This window comes from Leptodactylus fuscus, chromosome 1, assembly GCF_031893055.1.
Source record: "Leptodactylus fuscus isolate aLepFus1 chromosome 1, aLepFus1.hap2, whole genome shotgun sequence".
In the NCBI taxonomy this organism is placed as follows: Eukaryota; Metazoa; Chordata; class Amphibia; order Anura; family Leptodactylidae; genus Leptodactylus; species Leptodactylus fuscus.
The window spans coordinates 131,924,220-131,947,450 of record NC_134265.1 but is presented as its reverse complement, the minus strand read 5'-3'; the positions used below and the strand labels follow the sequence as shown (position 1 = coordinate 131,947,450).

Sequence of the window (23,231 nt, the reverse complement as noted above, 5' to 3'; positions counted from 1 at the left end):
AAACACCATAGAATTAATATAATAATGTACAACACCATGGAATTAATATAATAATGTACAGCACCATGGAATTAATATAATAATGTACAGCACCATAGAATTAATATAATAATGTACAGCACCATGGAATTAATGGTGCCTTACAAGAAACAATAATAATTGTTTATCACTAATTTTCAAACAAGAATTCAGAGAAACAAATTGAATAAATTATCAGAAAAGCATCATACATATGTTGGTGATGCTGAAATGTAAAAAAAAAAAAAAAAAAAAAAACATGATAAAAGACAACGACCAATATATTTGTTTCAGTATGTGATGCCATATTACCTATCTGCCAAATTTACTTTTCCTATTATGTTTTGTATTTGCATGATGTGGTATGACATGTAGAATACTTACTGGGAATAATAGTGAGAATAGTCCCTTGTCCAAATACCAGTTTGTAAGCTCCACTGCCATAATCACACAGTGTATAGCCTTTTAACAAATACTCCACTTCCATCAGGAGTCACACTTACTCCTGACGTGTGTTCTTTCCAGGCTGTTGACTCATAAGTATTTACTATGCCAATAACCCCCCATGTATTAATCTAGAAACAGATAATGCCAATAACAGGACATATTGTGAATGCATTTGGGACAGTTTTTCAGTGCCATTATATTGAAATAAATGGAGACTGAACATCATATTTGTCAGGTTTTTAGAACATTTGCTAAGAAGAAACGTGATAGAGAATATGTAGTAAACTGAAAAATGGAAAGTAATAAATATGTATTTGTGTGATACTATATTCATACCGATCATGGAATGTAGATTGGACTCATTTGCACATGAACAGCATGGTAAACAACAAATACCATATTACATACCCCATCAGTGCATTTTACAAGGGTTTACTACATCTATGATGTCTGATGACAGTTTTATATTTGTGAAATATTTACTCCTATGTGTTATAAAATGTAGATTACTTACGGGGATTAACAGTAAGAATAGTGCCTTGTCCAAAGAACAGTTTGTTTGCTGCACCTCCATAAGCACACAGTGTAAAGCCCTTCAACAAATACTGTACAGCCAGCACAAGTCACATTTACTGTACTGTCATTATCTATAGGTACAAAAGCTGGCTACCACATCTCCTACAAGAATGCCATGGTAAAGACACTGGTTGGTGATTCTGATAGCCTGCTCACCAGTTACTTGGTTTTTACAGTAACTCTTAAGACCCAATGAAGGAGAGGAGCCTCCGAACCTCCTTGGGCAAATGTTCTCCTTGAATCCACCATAGCCTCATCCTTGTATGAGAATATGTTAATGCATGTTATAACTGAATAGATTACTACCACTGGAAACATGAGTCTACAGATAGTTTACCCAATAAAGGAAATGTCATAAATGCACATTGTGAAGCATTGAAGGGCCCAGTAAATAAAGGGGTCCAACTTTCACCCTATGAATACCCAGAGCCTCTTATTTTCTAGTCCATTGAAAGCATAGAACATAATGGCTCATACAGAGTAACTAGTGGATTGTTATAGAGACATAAGGAGTGCACTATGATAAGCTACTGTAAACTAAATGGACCAGACACAGCATGGGTTCTATGTTGCTGTTGGTGTCTACATAGTAGTTCCTACATTGTTATATCACATGGAGATGGCTTCATTTTTTCTAATTTACTTTTTTTTTTTTACATTCCTGTATTATGTTTCATCTCAATTTATAGTGCACTGTACAGTGTCAGGAAATGGTGTTAAAATATATCTAATAGTAGTTCTAAAAGAAATAAAATAGACAAAAATGTGATCTATTACAAAAATGCAATACAGTATATATATGTAGTTGTTTATAAAAAAAAAAAAAAAAAAAAAAGAAAAACTGAGTGCTTGTAAGTGATGGAAATATAAATGAGTACTCACTTGGAGTTACTACTAACTTGGTTCCACTTCCAAAAACAAACTTGTAGCCGACATTACACAGTATTATATCCAGGTACAAAAACATCTCCTCTGCAGATACCTAAATACTGGTATCATCCTCCAAATCCAGTCTCTGGATTCATACCTGGGAAGCTTAACTCTTCTCATTATACTGTATAGTGAACATTATAAAACAATGGTATATGGGTGATATATTATTCAATGTGTATCTGAATACTGGCATATCTTAATGTCTTTTGTGACTTTTTATTATACTTTGCACCAAACTTATTAATGCCCTGTGCAATTTTTATAGCATTTTGTGCCTATTGCACCTTTTCATAACAGTCTGACAATATTGGCATAGTTTGGATACCTGATAGGTTTAAGCCTAAAGCCTTTTAAAATAGGAAAAACTATAATAGTCAGAATTTTTACTAGTATTTAGCAATAACTTTCATTATCCATCTATACATGCAATAAATAACTTACGTGGATTCACATGTAACTGTGTTCCAGAGCCGAATACTAACTTTCCCCAGCCAGATCCACTATTCACACATCCACAATTCTCTTTACACAAACCCTATAGTAGATCTACATAGCACCAGATGTGATATCTGTACCATGTACATCTGGCAGCACAGAATCTTGTAGGACACAATTTGCTAGATTTTATAATATGATATGGGAATCTAAGTAACCTCAATAAGTATGTGATTATTCACAGAGGTTTTCCATGTAAATGGCTTCATTCTCTTATTCTTTTAATTCAAAGATTTGCCAAAAAACCTAAACGCTTCAGTGACATCAGAGTCCAGCAGAAGTGTATACTGGTGGCTTTTGTTACACAACTAAAGCTGCTTTTGTCCACTTAAGTGAATCCTCATTATACATCTGGAAGTGACTGTGAGGGTCAATGACCAATAACTTAATTAGGTTACAGATGGGTTCAATGGTCTCTATCGCCATAGACTGAGCATTTTGCCATACACACAGTGCAAATTCTACAGTATCTCCTCTGGAGCCTGATACCCCATTTTGAGAAGCATGGATTGTACCACTAGGTCACTTGTCTTGTCTCCTTCATTAGTTTTACTTAATGGGTCCAAATATTAAGTTATCAATTGCTTGTATTGTCTCCTTTGATAAGATATTAAACTATAGAAAGTCAAGTTAAACACTGCTACATCTTCACATACAGAGGATTAATAATGTGTATATATACATATAATAAACAGAACAGTTGTAGTAGTAGAAAATCCTCCCTTACAGGGTCTCACAATGACTATTCCCAAAAATAAAGGCTTAAAATAAAAATAATAAAATACTTGTTATATCAATTATAAATTATGTTATGTTTATGTTGTGTTTATTAGGTGTGTTATATTATGTTGTGTTTATTAGTATTAGATGTGTTATGTTGTGTTTATAAGGTGTGTTATGTTATGCTGTGTTTATTATTATTAGATGTGTTATGTTATGTTGTGTTTATTAGGTGTGTTATGTTATGTTGTCTTTATTAGGTGTGTTATGTTATGTTGTATTTATTAGGTGTGTTATGTTGTGTTTATTAGGTGTGTTATGTTGTGTTTATTAGGTGTGTTATGTTGTGTTTATTAGGTGTGTTATGTTAAGTTGTGTTTATTAGATGTGTTATGCTATGTTGTGTTTATTAGTATTAGATGTGTTATGTTGTATTTATAAGGTGTGTTATGTTATGCTGTGTTTATTATTATTATTAATAGATGTGTTATGTTATGTTGTGTTTATTAGGTGTGATCTGTTATGTTGTGTTTATTAGGTGTGTTATGTTGTGTTTATTAGGTGTGTTATGTTGTGTTTATTAGGTGTGTTATGTTATATTGTGTTAATTAGGTGTATTATGTTATGTTGTGTTTATTAGGTGTATTATGTTATGTTGTGTTTATTAGGTGTGATGTGATATGTTGTGTTTATTAGGTGTGTTATGTTATGTTGTGTTTATTAGGTGGTCCGGCCCTGATAATTCACTGCAGAACAATAAGTACAATCATATTTGTGAGCTATGTACATACCAACATCATACCCACTGATCCATTGTTGCATCAGTTACATTGCCCTACTGGGTTTTTATTATTTGTATTTTTGATACCATTTAGTACTAGGAACTAGTACTAGGTAGTTGACATTTCATGGTCCATTATATGTTCAGGTGAACATACTGAACATACTTGTAGATACATGGAGGCAGATTTACTAATCTAATATTTAGACAAAGTAAACATACACAAGCAGTCTGAAAATCTACCAGATTTATCCCAGTTTCTGAATCTGGATAATAAATCTGATGCATATGTAGACTGTCTATTCTTATTCTATACCAAACCAGATGCTACACAATGCATCAAAATTCTACACATGTTGGCATGTTTTCTGTCTGTAGTCATTACTATAATAGTAAATCTGTCCTATTATTTATAAAAATCATACTTACTTGGGGTAACAATTAAATTTGTCCCTTGTCCAAAGATAAGTTTCCCATAGTTGCCTCCATAAGCACACTGAGCACAGTCTTTACATTTACTTAGGATGTTCTCTACACTATGTGATATGTATTGCTCTTTCCATAGTGACTTTAAATATGCTCTCCTACTAAAGCCAAAATTTGCTTCCAGTTTCCTCTTGAATTTCGAATATGTGTGACATATAATATACATATACATATATATACATACATATATATATATATATATATATATATATATATTAGAAGTCACTATGAAATTTCAACACTACTACCTTTAACACTTTTCTTAAGAATCGCAGTATTATCATTCTTATGCTAAAGAGTAGATATAAGTATATCTAGTCTAGATGTAATGTTAAACAATATATACAGGGGCCACACGGTGGCTCATTGGCTAGCACTGCAGTGCTGGAGTCCTGGGTTTGAATCCCGCCAAGGGCAAAAAACCATCTGCAAGGAGTTTGTATGTTCTCCCTGTGTTTTGTGTGGATTTCCATCCCATACTCCAAAGACATACTGATAGGGGAAAAAATGCACATTGTGAGCCCTATGTGGGGTTCACAATCCACATTTAAAAAAAAAAAAAAACAATATATACAATAACAACCAACCAAGTGTTTAGTCAATTTCACATTGCCACATTATATGGTTCATATAACCAAAAGTATATATTCTTCCTTTACACAGTATTGACAATGAAGAGATTCTGGTAGATTTTCCATTACTTACTGGGCTGAACAGTGAGTCTGGTGCCTCCACCAAAGATAAACTTCCAATTCCCACTACTAGCACAGTCATAAACCCCATGACATAAACTGCTGACAACCTAAGTGTTGTGTGCATCAATCTCTCTCAGCTGCAGTCTGTATGGAGTATTTCTGTTCAGCATTCAGAGTGAATAACATTCAGAAATAATTTTCAGACATATCATAATTATAGTACTGTATATAATATAATATAGTATTGTATATAATAGTTATAATTTAAGGCATTGACCAGAAGCAGCAAATAAAATTTACACTTGTTCACACTGTAATATTTAGAAAGTTAGTGCCTTTCTTCTGATGAAAATGCTAGATGTCCACTGCATAGCTATCTATATACAAATGTATACTGTATGTACACGCTCAATGCCATATAATCTGCAACTCAAAGGAGAAAGCTTTACAATTAAAATACTGACTTCAAATTAAATATTAATAATCATTTTACACGTTAAGAACTTACTTGGCCGAACAGTTAATCTAGTTCCGGCTCCGAATATAATCTTGTAGTTGCCCCCGTATGCACAGTGTTACAACTATCTACAAAAATACATCTGATGTCAGCTAAGTAAAGGAGCGGTTAGATATGGTACAGGCCTGTCACTAAGGCCATCTGGTCAATAAACTACTTGTACACTGTAGTAGTGGAGCTGTGCTGATCAGGTCTGTATACGTTATATATAGCTTCTGGTGGCCAAAATAGCTGATCAGTGTGGGGTCCAGTTATTGGACCCCAACTGATCTGTTACTGATGATCTATCCTGGAGCTAGGTCATCAGTATTCAATTTTCCTGGGTCTCAACAACCCCTTTAATCATAGTAATTAGATATGGAAATTACTCACATTTCTGCCAAACATTATCAACAAAGTGTATAAAATATTGCTTTAAGTTTTGTTTTAATTTTTACAAACTGCAATATTGTATATTAATATTCTCTTTAAATTAGTAAAGTAAATGGCTACATTATTAGGAATGATTATTACAAACTTACTTGGTTGCACATTCAGTTTTGTCCCTTTCCCAAATATCAGCTTAGTGACGCCAGTATTATAACACTGTGCTCAATGCCATTACATAAAATGTAACTGCAGGTGCACATTACATGTGACAGGATCTCCCTCAAGTGAGCTCAATATGACAGTAGCATCAATTACAGCACAATACCAACTGTAGCCATATATTAGTATCTACTCTATTTATCTATCTATCTATTTATCTATCTATCTATCTATCTATCTATCTATCTATCTATCTATCTATCCATCCATAAAGTCCTCAAGAGAGCCACAACAAAGGTTAAACAATGCAAAAATGGGTGCAAATCCCACAGATCAACAGCTTATTGACAATAAGTAACTCCAAGAAGACACAAGCAGCACTCCAAAAATGATGAAAAAATGGAGAAACTTTACGTTTCAGTTCCTACACAACTTCTCAAGCCCTTTTTCAAGGCTTCAGAAAGGTTCTGTAGGAACTGAAACGTAAAGTTTCTCCATTTTTTCATAATTTTTGAAGCCTTAAGAAAGAGCTTGAGAACATTTCTGTAGAATCTGATACATTGGTCTTGGGGGCTAATAAAGGCCTTCACCATTTTTGGAGTGCTGTCCGTGTTTTCTTGGAGCTATCTATCTGTAGAACTAGAAAAAACTCAGAGACTAATGAACTCTATTCTCATAATCTGAATGGGTCAATCCTAAAGTGTAACTAAACTTTTCTGGCAGTATTTTGTCATAAATAAATTTTGTATCCTTTCGGTGAAATCTTTTCACTCTTTCCCTTGTTTCTGTATTGAGAGCTGTTTCTGCCCCTCACTGAATGTTACTGTGTATGGAGTACGGGGCCATGTGACATGGAGAAAAATGGGGAGGGGGGGAGGGTCACTTCAAATAATTATATCTCAGACATTATAAAATATGCAAACTTAAAGGACTTAGAATATTTATATGCGGCTGTACAATATATATGATATAAAAATCCCATTCCCAACTGTGTTTTCAACCAGTGATATCTCTTCAAATAATTTAGATGCACTGCAACCTCATGCATATGACTCCAAAATCAAGTTTGTATTTTGTATAATGTCTTAGATATAACTGTTTAAAGTGACCCTCCCCTACCCTAATTTTCTATACATTTTACATAGTCCCATACTCCCATACACAGTAACATTCATTGAGAGGCAGGAACAACTCTCAATACAGAAACAATTCTCATACAACAGAGTGTTTGCCCCAGAGCTTTTAAGTTATTCAAAGTCATCATAATTTTCTGTACCGTGTACTGTATATAACTAATATATTTTCTTATTGCTCGAGTAAAGAATAGAACTGGGGGCTTTACCTCAGAGTCTATGAAACCTGAATCCTTGGATTTCTGACAAGTGCTGTGAATCATGTAATAGTCTGTATTGGACATACATGGAGGGTCACTATTATTTGGCATAATATTCTGAGCCTCAGAGTTACTGCTATTATCTTAGTAACATAGGGGCGTATTGAAGGTACAGAGTATTAGGTAAATGAGTACTATCCTGTAAATCTAGGACCATACCATTATGCAGTCATCTGTATTCCTTGTAAACCTTTCTGGTCTTAAAAAGTCCACTACTGATACTATAATAAAACACATGAATAGCTACTTACGTGGTGTTACTGTTAACTTTGTTCCACTTCCAAAAGTAATTTTGACATTATTGTTACACAGTGTGACATCTCATTGCAAAAAGCTGTGATCATACACAGGATGCAGTGACAAGCACAACTATGGTGAAAATGTATTCTCTACAATATAACCTTCACATACATCCAGATAGACAGTCCATTGTTATGTCTATATAGAACTTCATAAATATCCACTTACCAGATATATTTATCATATTGCCATAACCTGTACCCTCCACATACTGTAGATTCACACTTTATCACTTATTTCACACATATATTTATTAAGCAAGGGGCTAGAGAGAGAGAAAGAAAGAAAGAGAGAGAGAGAGAGAGAAAGAAAGAAAGAAAGAAAGAAAGGAAGGAAGGAAGGAAGGAAGGAAGGAAGAAAGGAAGAAAGAAAAGATGAGATAGACATTAGATAGATAAATGTTAGATAGGTGAATAGATCAATAAACAATAGATAGTAGTGTTTATTAATTTCTCTTTACAGTCTATAAATTTTGTTCTCTTCTTTCGTAGGTCTAGCTAACCATCTAGCTAAGTGTGTCTTAATGTTCCTTAACCACGTACCCCTTCATAAAATAACCCACAAAACTAGGATTATACCCTACATTGTCTTAAATATATGGCATGAGCCTAATGCAAGTACCCTGTAGAAATGCATTACGGCATGTGCCCCTGAAATTGTGAGGGGACATCTCAAGTTTCACTGTATGCATGGGCTGTATCTGTTATTACACACCTGACCTCTTACCTATCATATAGTTCTAAAAACATAAAAGAAAGATCTCTTACTTGGAAGAACATGTAATGTGGTGCCTTGTCCAAATATGAGCTTGTAGCTGCCAGTAGTACACATCACTTTACCTCTTAACATAAACCCACTCAGTGTCCCAGATCACATTCATGTGTGTTCTGTACACACAGCATTTATTCACATACAGTATATTTCTTATAAACCTGCAATGACTACAGTGTAAATTGACTATAATGTTATCTTATTTCTATACTTAACAAATATGTCACCAAAATATCACAACTAGAATTCTGACAGTATGGTTAAGGCTAAGGCACCATGTTCCAGAAACGCAGCTTTTTCTGTTGCAGATTTTGTTGTGGTTTTTTGAGCAGAAGCCAAAAATGGGAAATATATAGGAAACTCTTAGAATTGTACCTCGATCCATTTGCTCGATCCATTCCTGGATTTGGCTCAAAAAAACGCAGCAAAATCTGCAACAATAAAAGCTGTGTTTCCACAACGGTGGGGCCTCAGCCTAATATTGTTTTAGGCTGATATATGGACTGGGAAATATATAGGAATTTATTATACTTCTCCCTTCTGCTCAATCCACTCCTGGCTTTGGCTAAAAAAAAAAACGCAACAAAATCTGCAATAAAAAAAGCTGCATTTTTGCAACATGGGACCACCAGCCTTAAAAAGTTATTCCAGCCATTAAATTTATCACATGTCCACAAGACTGGTGAACAGCTGACCACTTGAGCCTTGAACACTGCCATTTTATCAAGTGAATATATGATACATATTAATGAACAGGATACCCCTTTAATTTGATTATATTACATCTGTCTTTTTAGTTGGGGGTCCACTAACACTATAACCATATGCTGAAAAAAATGTATATAAAGCATTTTAATGAGCAAACTCTGGACTTTCTACAGTTGGTTTGCTTATACATGCAGATTTATAACCCAATGACATACAATGACATACAGGATTTTATGGCTATATTTAAATATATACCAACTGCTCTGAATTGCTAACGTAGGCTTATTTAGTGCTCAGTTGATCTACATGAGCATATTACATGTACTCAGATATGTTTGCATAATTACATATTTTGGGTATCTAATGCATATTTATAATAGAAAAAGTAGTAGAAACCATTTGATAGGCTATATTTTACTGTCAAATACATTACATTCTAAGACTGTGATCCACATACAGCCCATATTTCACATACTGTAACTGTATGATAAATTTACCTTGACATGACTTAAGGTAATTTGTTGAATATATTGCTATAATACTTTTAAAAGCTTCAACATGTTCACTTACTTGGAGAAACGTGCAGTTTGGTTCCACCACCAAATATCAACTTGTTATAACCCGTAGAAGCACAGTGTTATCTACTCATTCAAAAACACTATCTCCCCATCTACTACAACAAAACTAGCCAATATGTAATATAAAATATGCTGTATTGTATAAAATCACAAATATACTACAATGGAGAATCAAAAGTGGTATAGAGCCCCTGAGAATGCAAGGCAGTAGGTTGAAGGCCAACAACAAGATCCATGATGTCTTTGGGATGGCTTTATAGATTGCATTCTCAGACCCCTTATCACATGAAATATTTAATAACTTTTGGAATAGTTGTAGCTTTTTAAGACTGGCTACAAACAGTATCTTAGAGAGCTCGCTCAGCTGGCAGATATTCCTTCTGACTCTTATGTACATACACATGGACAATCTGTTTGGTAGAACTAAGTCCAGTAGCCTCAACCTTCTTTTGGCATGTTCAACTTACATTAATCTAATGTCAAAAGACAACTTAAGACTTAAGGCTCCCAATGACTATTGCCTGAATGGCCGGTCCTTCCCAGTTACATGTTACCTGTATTTGGACAATTGATTCTTCACTTCTCTGTAGATATGCATTGCTATACTGTATCTGATCTTCTGCTGGATATTATTAAAATATCCTGGTACTGATCATACTACAAAAGCTTATACAATGCTGGAATTATTACTGTAAGCGGACAGAATATTTCACCTATGACGTGGTTAAGCATTTGCTTGATAATACATGTCAATCATCTTTATCTCTGTGAGTGGACGCTATTGAGAAGAAGATCTATAAGAATGTCTTGAAAACTTACTTGGCCTCACATTTAAGTTTGGTGCCTTCTCCAAATGTAAGTTTATTGTATCCTGACCCTACACAGTCATCAAAAGCTTTCCAAAAACTATAGAGAGTCAAATGTCATAGAAAATAAACATTCACATGGAGAGTCCTGGATATCAGTGTTTATAAGGCCCACCTGAAAAATGTGACATATCAAGACTTATAGGGCATAATGACATTGAACCAATCTACATATGCAAGTGCATGAATAAAGCTATGTTATATGATACATACGTGGCGTTACAGTGAGTTGTGTTCCGGCTCCAAAGATGACTCTATTTCCAGCACCAAGGCACAGTGATACACAGGCTTACAATAAAGCGGAGCCTACACTCAATATACAGCTGTTCTCAATCCAGTCACATACACAAATAAATTAACTTACTGTACTGCTGCAAAATAACAGCTTTTAACTCATGCTAGCCTGATGCAATGGTCTAAAAATTACAGATAATTGTGATTATAGTAATTTTGTACCATGTGAGTAATAAGGTAGAAATTATTTTTCTGGGTGGGTTATGGTATTCTTATGATCTGGTGAGGACCAAAACTTTGTAAAAATCTGTTGCAAGGACATCATACTATAAATGTCTCAAGAATTGATATGGAGAATTCTACATAGTGTATAAGCATTCTAATGTAGTCTCATTGATTAGATATAATAACATTTCCTATCTATCTATATCACATCTATCTATCTATCTATCTATCATCGATCATATCTATCTACAGTATCTATCTATCTATCTATCTATCTATCTATCTATCTATCTATATCACTTCTATCTAGCTATCTATCTTACATGTAGCTATCTCATTATATATCTAAACTATTATCTATGTATCTTTCACTAAGACACCATTTAGAGTGATATCATTTATGAATGAATTTATTACATCCTTGTATCTTACAAATTCAGCAGAGTAATGATAGATACATTAGTGATCTGTTACTTACTAGGTAGCACAGTGAGTTTAGTGCCTGCGCCAAATATAATCTTCCGGGTACCATCATTATTCACACAACCTAAAACTTCTCTACATAAACTCAGTTCTGACTCTGGATGCCTGTGTGCTTTACATTGGGCACATGAAACAAAGTCTATCTATCTATCTATCTATCTATCTATCTATCTATCTATCTCCTATCTATCTATCTATCTATCTATCTATCTATCTCCTATCTATCTATCTATCTATCTATCTATCTATCTATCTCCTATCTATCTATCTATCTATCTATCTATCTATCTATCTATCCATTTCACATTATCTCTCCATATATCTGTCTGACTGTTACCCATCTGTCTCATTATCTATCTAATTTATCATGTTTCTGTCTTGCACTAAGATTCCAAATATAGTGATATTATTTAATAATAGATTTATCACATCCTTATATCTTACAGTATAAACAGGGTAAATAATACATAATATATGCAGTGTAATAATAGATATATTAGTGATCTGTTACTTACTAGGTAGTACAGTGAGTTTAGTGCCAGCTCCAAATATAATCTTCTGCGCAGCATTATTTACACAACCTGAAACCTCTCTACATAAACTCAGCTAAATGGTGCACACAAAATAGGGGCTGGAATTATAGCGAAAATACAAGACTAGGCCTAGATCAAATGATCTATCTGTCTATCTGCTTGTCTATTTTCATATTTATCTATAATTGTATTATCTATCAAATACATAAAACATAATAAAATTTGATTTTGTCCCACATACGTTTTAAGTAACACAATAACCAAATAAAGAATTGTCTAGAATAAACCATATAGACTGTAATCTGTAACACTACTGTATTATATCACCGTTTCCTATTATTTTCTATTTTCTTCTAAAAGACATAAAGTTATTTTATGCTGCACATTGCTTTATTGGTAAGCTTACAGTGCGTATAGTACCTGTAAATAAGAGACTAATATATTACTGTATATATTAGTCATGTTACATGTACACTTACTTGGTAAAACCTGCAGCTTTGTCCCAATCCCAAAAATTTGATTGAAATTGTTATTACCACAGTATTTCCTGCCATAGCAAAAAGCCATGTGACATCCAGGATCCAGTCTACTGTTACTATGTTTTATTGTGACTACATCATTGAATAATGTGTGAGATTGTTATTATTACTCCTTAATACTATAAAAAGATTAATATTAATAATAATAATATCATGTATACATTATGAAATACCTAGGTAATAAGATATATAAGGTCATCATTTATTATATAATGGTGCTTTATGTTAACACGCTTTACGTTACATCTAATATTCAATATTGCAAAATCGCCAAAGAATTGTTAGTACTTACTGGGCACAACAGATACAAGGGTTCCAGAGCCGAATGTAAGCTTGTACCCACTAGTAGTACCCACAGTGACATCCTGAGGAACAAAAACAGCCACCTGCAGACTATATTGTATATGTGTGTGGAGGGTTTAGTAGAAACATATTTTACTGTATACCTGTCTTTTCACAAGCAGCGGGGGCATTTATCAAGCCTCTACTCCTTGTTTTCTTCTAAATCTTACTCTTTTTAAATTTTATCCAGATTGCACAAGATTTATCATGTGTTTGCTCCAATTTGAACACTTACATAATTTTGTTTGGGGGGGGAGGATGGGGTACAGGGGGTTTATATGTAGTAATATTTTAGAATACATGTGTTAGTTAAAAAGGGGCAACTTTAAATGGTTAGCATAAAAAACCCTGAAATATCTCACAGCAGTGGAATCACAATTTTCATGAGATGAATTTTGCGCAAAATTTATGATGCAATTGTGTTTTTTTAGTAACTTATGCACGTCGAATGGTGACATATAAAAAGGCACAAAATGTTATAATTGTTAGAAGACCCCCAGTAAATTTGTCAATGAGAAAAATTTTAGCATTACATTGCATTACGTTACATTACATCAATGTTGGTATACCTTATTATATCATATTTGTCTTAATAGCCCTGTCTCTATCCTACGTTATTTCTTTGGAAACATCTTTCTCACATCTTGAGTAAATGGATACGATTACTTACTGGGAATGACTGTCAGTTGTGTCCCTGCTCCAAAAGTGAATTTGTTGTAGTTATTATCACAGTAAAAGAGGCCTCAGCAAAAACCTACAGTTACTAAGAGTATATGGGTCACGCATACTACATTATAGGAATATGTTGTACGTAGATTTCTACATAGTCCAACTCCACATATTGTCAAACTATGCATAGATAATAGCAGTGACAATACCTGTGACTATCTATACCTGTTCTCTATCTTATATCTATCAATGGTATCTGTCTGTCTATTATCTATCTATCTATCTACCTATATCCAAGTACCTTTGATGACCCACGAACAAGGAATAGTCACACATTTGGAATGATTAAGTATTTTGCTCTCTATATGATCCTAGAAGATGGAAACAAAATAAGGATTCTTAAGAATAAGTCTGTAGGATGTTCTGACTCAGTAAAGAAGAAAAAACAGATACTTAATGTTATGGTGCACCTTAAGGTAGAATACTAGATATTAATCTTGCTAGAAATTGTCATATTTACTTACTTGGTGACACAATAACTTTTGTCCCTGTACCGAATATCAGTCTATTGACACCAGATGTAGTCACAGTGCTCAGCGTCATTACAAAAAGTCACTTCTGTCACTTGTACATCTCCATAGCACATACTGACAAGTCTTACCACTGCTATAATATGCCAGATTCATTATTACTAGGGTTGCTATCTCATCCTTTTCATCCTACATTTAGATACATTTGTCGCCAAAACTTACTGGGAGTAACATGAAGCTGGGTTCCTTTTCCAAATGTCAGCTTCCCCCAGTTACTTGAGGTTGCACACTGTCTTACAGCTTTACATCTTCCCTCAACTGATTTGTATCACTGAAAGATTTTAGTCATCCAACTTTAGAAGATACCAACAACACTTTACAATTCATTATCCCTAAGGAGGCATATAATTCACATTGTATCTAACCAGGAGTGTGTATTACAAATACCCTCAGACAGATTTATGTAATATTGATAAAGGCCTTTTCAATATTTTTCAAATTTTCATTGTTTCTCTCTCTCTCTCTCTCTCTCTCTCTGTATATATGTTAATTTATGAACATTATGTCAACTTTCTATTTTGATAAGTGGTGAAAAGCAACACTAAATCCAGAAATGTAACTTCAAGCTCCTGGGCCCCAATAGAAAATCTGTGTGGCAGAGGGTCCTCTGTGTCCCCCTCATGTTCCAGGGCCCAGTAGCAACTTCTACCTTTGCAACCCCTAGAGCTATGACCCTGACTAGATCCAACCTAATATAATGTTATAATTTTTTTGCCTATGCCATATTCTTCAATAGGCCATGCAAGTCTGATGCATACTGCTCAGGAAAGACATACAAGCACAGGGATCATATATTGCTCCAGTATTAATAACTCTCCCACAATATGCCGCACAAATACATTATTTTTTTCTATATTATTTTTACATATATAATATGTATGCTGTATGTTTCTCTTTAACTTCATTTTTTTAATTCCTTCTAATTCCTCACAAAAATAAGTTACAGGGTTTTTTTTATTTCTATTACCACATAGCTAGTACAAACTCTTACAGTTACTCTGAGTCACCAGTAATGTCATCCCACTGCCAAATAACAGAAAGCAGTATTTACCACAGTGCTTCAATCCATTTGGTATTGGTACAATCTGATATCAATGGATTCATTTTAGTGACAACTACTGCATTGTAGAATAGGAGAAGAACATTACCTTACAAATTATGATAATCCCATTATAGGATATATGTGAGATAGCTAATAGATACCTTAGATACCTAATAAACCCTATCTTACCATACTCTAAGATTAACAATAGTAAATTAAATCACATTTCTCATAATTTGGTCAATAAATAGATTATTAATAATAGAATGATCTTTAATTAATAATTAGTATAAATCTTATTTATTGTATAATATAATTATAATTATAAAAAATATAACATAGAGAGTTGTGCAACTATCTGACAAAATATTTCTTTCAATTTCTCATCAGTTATACGTACACATATATTATATATCTATATATACATACTGTATACTAGCTGTCTTTGAATGAAAACATTCTGTTTTTATGCAAACATTGAGGCAGAAGCCCCACATGGCAAATCTCATCCATACATTGCAGAAAATACCAGCAGCTGAAGCCATCACGTTTTTGGAAACCGCACCATGTGTCTTATACGTACAGAAACGCTGGCTGTTTCTATATAGTTATATTTAAGCAGAAAGTCTGCAGAATAAAAGTCTGTGGACTTTCTGTGGAAAGCGCTGCGGGAAAAAATGTGATGCATTTCTGCTGCAGTTTTTCCCGCAGCACTTTTTGGCTGCAATCTGCTATGTAAGGCCTTAGCATAAAACGGTGTCCTTAACACGGATTCATGATTTGTTGAGTTTTTAGAGCAACATGGTTTCTGGCTTACTTACAATCTTATCAATTTCAAGTGTTATCCTGTTTTGATATAGAAAATTTACATTTAAATTTACCTCTAATAAAAGCAGCCTGGTCTAAATGCATACAAGAATACTGGAACTTAATATATCAATGTAACTAATATGGTGATTTTCTATCTATCTATCTATCTATCTATCTATCTATCTATCTATCTATCTATCTATCTATCTATCCAATCTCTCATCTATCTATCTATCTATCTATCTATCTATCTATCTATCTATCTAGTTATCTATCTATTATTGGATCTGTCTACAATACCTATATGTATGTTTATCATTTTGAAAATACAGACTAGAATATTGTATATAATGACTTACTTGGGATGACATCTAGTTGGGTGCCCTTTCCGAATACAAGCTTGTCATACCCTGATGTACACAGTGTTCAGAAGCTGTACATAAACTCTCTACTTCACAGGAACAGCTCATGTGTTATTCTGATCCTAGTCTCTGAACTTTACTCATAAATACACTTATTGTACTTAGTTGTAAAATATAGAACAACACCCTAAAAAGACACAGCATGTGATAAACTAGAGGGGAGCAAAACAAAATCCTCTGGTCAACTCTGGACAATCCTGGTAGAGAATCAGACAATGTTTGAATCAGATACTGCTAGGCTTGCTTTGCTATATGAAGACATCCTGGAATAGAATAATACATATCTTGGCATCTAAATGTTCTCTACAGACAAAAAAAACATACTCTAAAAATGAATTAAGAGAAAAATGCATTTTAGAGTAATATTACATCATTATTTTTAGAACACCACTTACTAGGTGAGATAGATACGACTGTTCCTCCACCAAATATAAGCTTATAGCCTGCTCTGCTATCCACAATGATATTTCCAGCAACAAAAACCTCTGATGCTACATACAAAGTATTATGTGCAAGACAATGGAGTCTGGACTTTATGTTTTCATATAATACAAGTTATTTAGCTGTATACTAGGAATAATATAGCGTATATTGCTAGAAAAACATTTTTAATTCAGTTTTGCTGGAGTCCACATTAACATAATTTGCAATAAATTTATCAAATTCTGCACAATTTTTGCAAAATTTATTGCATTTATAAGTCTAACACGTATGACCTAAATTTTATTCCACTTTGTATGCCTCTCCCTTACTCAATTGAGATTGAGACATTTTCTGACACTTCTTTTTTTTTTTTTTAAAAAAGCAGAATTTCATAAAGCTAGTCTACAAACAAAGAAACAGGTTAACAATGGCTACTTATCATCCATCAAAAAGGGTTTTTTTCACACAAAAAAGTTTTTTTTCTAACACTAATATTTTGTATTGCAGGCCTGATAAATTCCACCATTATGGAGACTAGTACAGGGATACAGCTTTTAGAGCACTTGCACATGAGTCCTATCCATGGAAAATGGTCCATGTGTGGGCTGTTTTTCTTGGACTGAACTTGGCCGTGTGCATAGGTGTTATGATGCAGTCAGCTTCTGCACAGCACAATCGCTATAGTAATGAAATATTAGTATTATGTCTGTAGAGATTGGACTGTTCAGGAGCTCTCTGCATCATAACTGACTATAATGTAGGGACTCCTATACATGCGGGATGAGTTCTGTTGGGGTCCTACAGCCCAAACAAAGACCGTTTTTCACGGATAGGACTCGGTTGTATGCAAGGGCCCTAAAGCTTTCAATTCAAGTTTTTCATGCAGCAGCCTGCCTTTACAATCATTACGACTACAGAAAATGTAACGTGCCCCAGTATATGCAGAGCATGAGATGCAAATGAAATGAAAATTACAGAAAATACTACTCACATATAAGCTATGCAAAAATTGTCTGCATAACATGTTACTACTATAAAATAATTTCATTGCAACAAAGACTTACTTATCAGAACTTTGAGATTTGTTCCTTGGCCAAAAATCATCTTACGAGCGTCATTATCACCGTGATTGACATCATTACAAGAACTTAACCAAGCAAAAGCATGAAGGGGGTCATGTATAATAAATGCATGGAGGATGTCATTCTCTTCTGTAAGAAAATCTCTAAAACATATTCTGATACACTACACTACTAAATGGAATGATATTAATGGTTTGGTGTACTATAGAAACCAATTTACAAGTTCCCTGTTAAGGAACTATAGCTCAAAAGACATATATCCTTCAAGGGATAGGTATGGATGAAGGTAGAAGTGTGGCTATCTATACAAAATGAGTTCATCTGTTCGATCCAGAAGCAGGTAATAAATTCATAAATCAAATCTGCCCTAAAAAAGGAAATATCATCCAGATCCCAAGTTGTGATCTGTTGTGTCAGGCCAGTTGTTTTTTGCCTGAGCTGGGCATAACTAGCAAGTTTTTGTGCATTTTGTGCACCTGTACATTGCCCATTGCTTAAAATAGCCAAAACATACAAATGCAACATAGCCTAGGAAGACATCTTGCTATACAACTTATGCGGCTCCCATAGGAGAGCATAGGATTATTGCCGGTATCAGTTTCCAATCTGAATTGAAAATAGACTATTAACTCCTATTGCAAACTCTCTATATAAAATGGTGGCTTAGTAAATTTTAATTTTAACTATTACTTAGAATGATATAATTCTAATAATACTTACTAGGCGTGACAGATAAGACTGTTCCTTTACCAAACAAGATTTTATTGGTTGTTCCAGATGCACAGTGACATCTTCTGTACCAAAAACTACCTCTCTGTCTGCTTCACCTCTCCATGAGATTATTATTTATGGACAGCTGTTATTATACTTTATTTTGTTATAGTCTATTATATTGTGATGATACATATAATACACCTGCGTAACGTATATATATATATATATATATATATATATATATATATATATATATATATATATTTTTTTTTTTTTTTTTTTTTTTTTTTTTTGGCGCCGCCCCCTGAGAGGCTGGCTGCCTTTGATGCAGTGCTCCAAGCTGGGAGCAAACTTTTTCTTTCCTTTTTCACTCTTTTTCTCTATATCTTCAAGAATCCGGTAACCAAGCAATCTAGCACTATGAATTTAGCAACTATAAATCGAATGGAAGACCCTGTGGAGTTTTTTGTTCCTTTTGTTTCCATTGTAAAGCATGGACTCAAGACCTGGTTCAGCTGGTTTCCACATGTGCCTGTTACCATCCCCCCAGCTAGGACAGCATGGCTCAACATGCGGCATGGAAGAGAAACCTACATGGAAATGCGGACTTCTTCGTTCAAGGAGATGATTTCTGGCATCAATTGCTGATGTGTGAAGATGCTACAGCTGACTGGTATTTCTTTCTATTACTGTGGACACGTGGGACACTGTTACAGCCTGGGAACCATCACCCACCTACCCCAGGAGTTATGGAAGCTTGGCAAGAGAGCAGCACCATGTATACCTGGATGGTCTCTGACTTCCTTGGGGCAGTAGAACACTGTGGTAAGGAGGAGGAGGACAGCTTGTGATGAAGGACATTTGGGGCATTTTTTGTGGTTAAAAGGACAATAGTGCTGATGCAAGATACCGAACTATCAGCTGTGAGCAGGAGATCTCACCACCTACCAAAGGAACTGCCACATGTTATCATGATAGCTGCATATGCCCCCCACCTCTGCAAAAAATTTCTGCTTGTTATATCCACATGCTGTGACCCCCCTCCTCGTGTCCTACAACCAAGTCGGCTGTATTACTATTATTATTATTATTATTATTATTATTATTATAATTATTATTATTAACATCAATCTGCACAGAGAACTAAATGATCCTGCAGTGTGTCTGTGTTTCTTTCTTTTTTAGTTGCTATGATTCCTAGGATTTCTCTATCTGCCATGAGCTTCTATGTGTTTCTCTCTTGTTATATACTACTGTACCATCTATGAAACTGTATCACTGAAATTTCCCCATTGTGGGACTATTAAAGGAATATCTTATCTTATCTTATCTTATATATATATTATAGGTTAACTACTAAACTAAATGTTAGGTATTTGTGCAGCAGAAATATATTCATTAAGGCCAAAGTTCACTTACCCAAACCCAGTTAAGCTCTGACATAGAAAGCTGCCTACCACTATTTCGTATATATCATAGTACAGAAATGCAGGTACATATTCTATATAAACTTATAGAAAAATGGTGAATTTAACTTTTAAGCCATACATGGATTCTATAACACTTACGAGGTATCACAGATACTTGGGTCCCTGATCCGAATATATATTTGTTGTTGTTATTACCACAGTAATATACACCATAGCAATAACTCCCTCATAGTACTGTATGCATATAACCAGCAAGGGCCATGACAACAATGTATAATGTGACATCAATGCCACTAAGTCTTTCCTATATTTTTATAACTGGAAACAAATATGGATTGTCCTATCATTTTCCAACTTCATGCCATAGGGGATACACATGGTTTAGATGGCGCATACTCCTTAATAATGATATGAGACTTTTTAAGAAGTTGCAAATGATTGTGCAAGGATAGTTTACTGCTAACTTGCCACCAAATATTCTTAGTGAATTCCCTAAGAGAATTGTAACAACTTTATAAACCTGGGTAATTCATTGTGTTAAATTTGCTGCAAAAAAACTTGCTTGTAAAAAACAATACAAGTCTCCACTGATTTTAGACTCCATTGATTCTAGATAGTCAGATAGAGATATACTCACGTGGATTTACAACAACTTTTGTTCCCATCCCAAAGACCAGCTTTGCATTGTTAGTACACAGTGATTCCCACCTTTACATAAAGCCGACCTACATCTAGTCAGCTATCACAAATGTCAATTTTTACTAACAAAATATGATGCTCTGTGTAAGGCTACTTTCATATCTGCATCAGGGGACCTCTGCAATAAAAGACATATACAGAACCCGAGCGACCCCATTGACTATAATGGGGTACATCAGTTGCAGCAACGTAAATGGACACTGCAATGGAATCTCTGAATATAGGTGAATGCTATACTTCTATAATCTGGGATTTTTACATTACATTTTAAAGAGCACCCTTTATTTTATTATTTTCTATTATGGACACTTGTCTATTAATTTTCATCAGGGTGTATTTATATGTTCCATTTTAGTTGCATTGTTCGCTAAATGAAGTACAAAAAGAATCACAGTTATGTGAAAGAATAGCAATAAAAGTCACATCTATATACATATATGTATGTATATCTACACTCACACACATACTTTATTTCATAAGGAATAATTTTTTTAGATTTATTCACATTATATTTATAATATATATGACTCTCTCTAACATCCATTTTTAATAGCACCAGCGAAGCCAAAATTAAGTAATAAATGCAATCTATCCTGTAACTCCCCAATATCATAATAATATCCAATAAACCTTGACACCTGCAGATAGACTTCATATCTGAAAGTACAGACTATTTGTTAATAAGTACAAATAGAAATGGAAATATTAGATTGTAAACTCTGTGGAGGACACAGGCACTGATGTGAGTAGTTACAACCGGTGTGCTATATATATGAATAGATATGAATAATAGGATCATTCAAATAAGTCTACCATCTTAGATCTATACTTACTTGTTGTTACATAGAGTCTGGTTCCACTTCCAAATATAAGTTTCTGTGCTGTGCCATACACTGTGATATACTTACTTACAATATCATAGCATTGTCTATATTCTTGTCTGAACTGAAATTATTTGCTATAATACTGATTCCACATTATAAATAAGATTATTCACAAATTTCGGAGTCATATTCTCAGGTACAAAAGCTCAATATGCCACCTTAATACAAATATTATTGTCATATTATTAAGCTGGTTGCACTAATACTAATGATGTAATATGGATGTATTCTTGTGTCTACATTATGGCTGTGATACCCAGAGCCCATTAGATCCACAAACACTATAACAGCATTGTATTCACATTTACCATTTTATATCCATGTACAATCATCCTTATTAATGTGCACTGATCCACCTTTCAGTGTATATATGTAATATATTAGTAATTAGTATGAGTAGACTATACATTTTTAATATACATTATGTGGTTTCTACACTAATAGTTGCTACTTACTCGGTGTTACAGAAAGTTTGGTTCCACTCCCAAATACAAGTTTGTCAGCTGAAGTATACACAGTGCTTTACCTGCCTACAATAACCTAGCCTTGTAGAAACCTGTAGAAAGTCTGCTATTTACTGATAATACAGTCTCCGCAACTCCGAACTAAAGATGAGAATACCTCCTTAGTTTGTCATCCAAAGGAACATGGCGCAATTTTTCTTTTTCAAAGATATCACGTAAATCCATATCATTGCAGATGCACATTAGAGAAACATCAACTACTATGGATCTCATAGCTTTGTAAATGGAACTTGTAGAGTTGTAATACAATGTACCTGAACCCTATATCTAATCATTTTTCTTAATTCTGCTGTCTCAAAATTAAGATCAAGAATAAAAATAATAATAAATATCTGGTCGCTCTGCAAAGAACTTGGCAGTCAAGTGCCTTACACATGGTCCAGGCATGTGCCTGATATGGTGTTTAATATTATTGAAACTACAATCCAGTGGGACATGGCAATAATAATTGTACCCCATGATTAAAAAGAATGGTAGACACCCATAGAAAAACATTGAGTTACTATTGAGGCCATATGACCCTGATCAGGATATGGCCTGACTATAAGCCTCTACAGAAAGATGAGAAATTCTAAACTATTGCTATTACTATGACTGCTACTACGGTTACATTGACTATGAGTTCATGGATGGCTTTCTTGAAACTAAGAATATTATAGGTTATGGGACCTAAAAAATTTTGGGATAAAGTGTTGACCCAGGGACTTAGTCCAATTTCTATATTTGGATTTGAAAAGGATTTTTTTTTATCTTTGTGGGTGTTTTTGATCCACC

At 34.1% G+C, this 23,231-nt stretch overlaps 1 protein-coding gene across 1 annotated transcript in view; it reads right to left on the bottom strand.

The window, feature by feature from the left end:
- The window catches only part of LOC142208707 (T cell receptor alpha chain MC.7.G5-like), a 223,880-nt gene that overhangs the window by 18,470 nt on the left and 182,179 nt on the right, over positions 1 to 23,231 (bottom strand). The window contains exon 4 of the mRNA XM_075277379.1: positions 2,416 to 2,474. Coding sequence (XP_075133480.1) covers positions 2,416 to 2,474 — 59 coding nt within the window. The remainder of the gene's footprint in view (positions 1 to 2,415; positions 2,475 to 23,231) is intronic.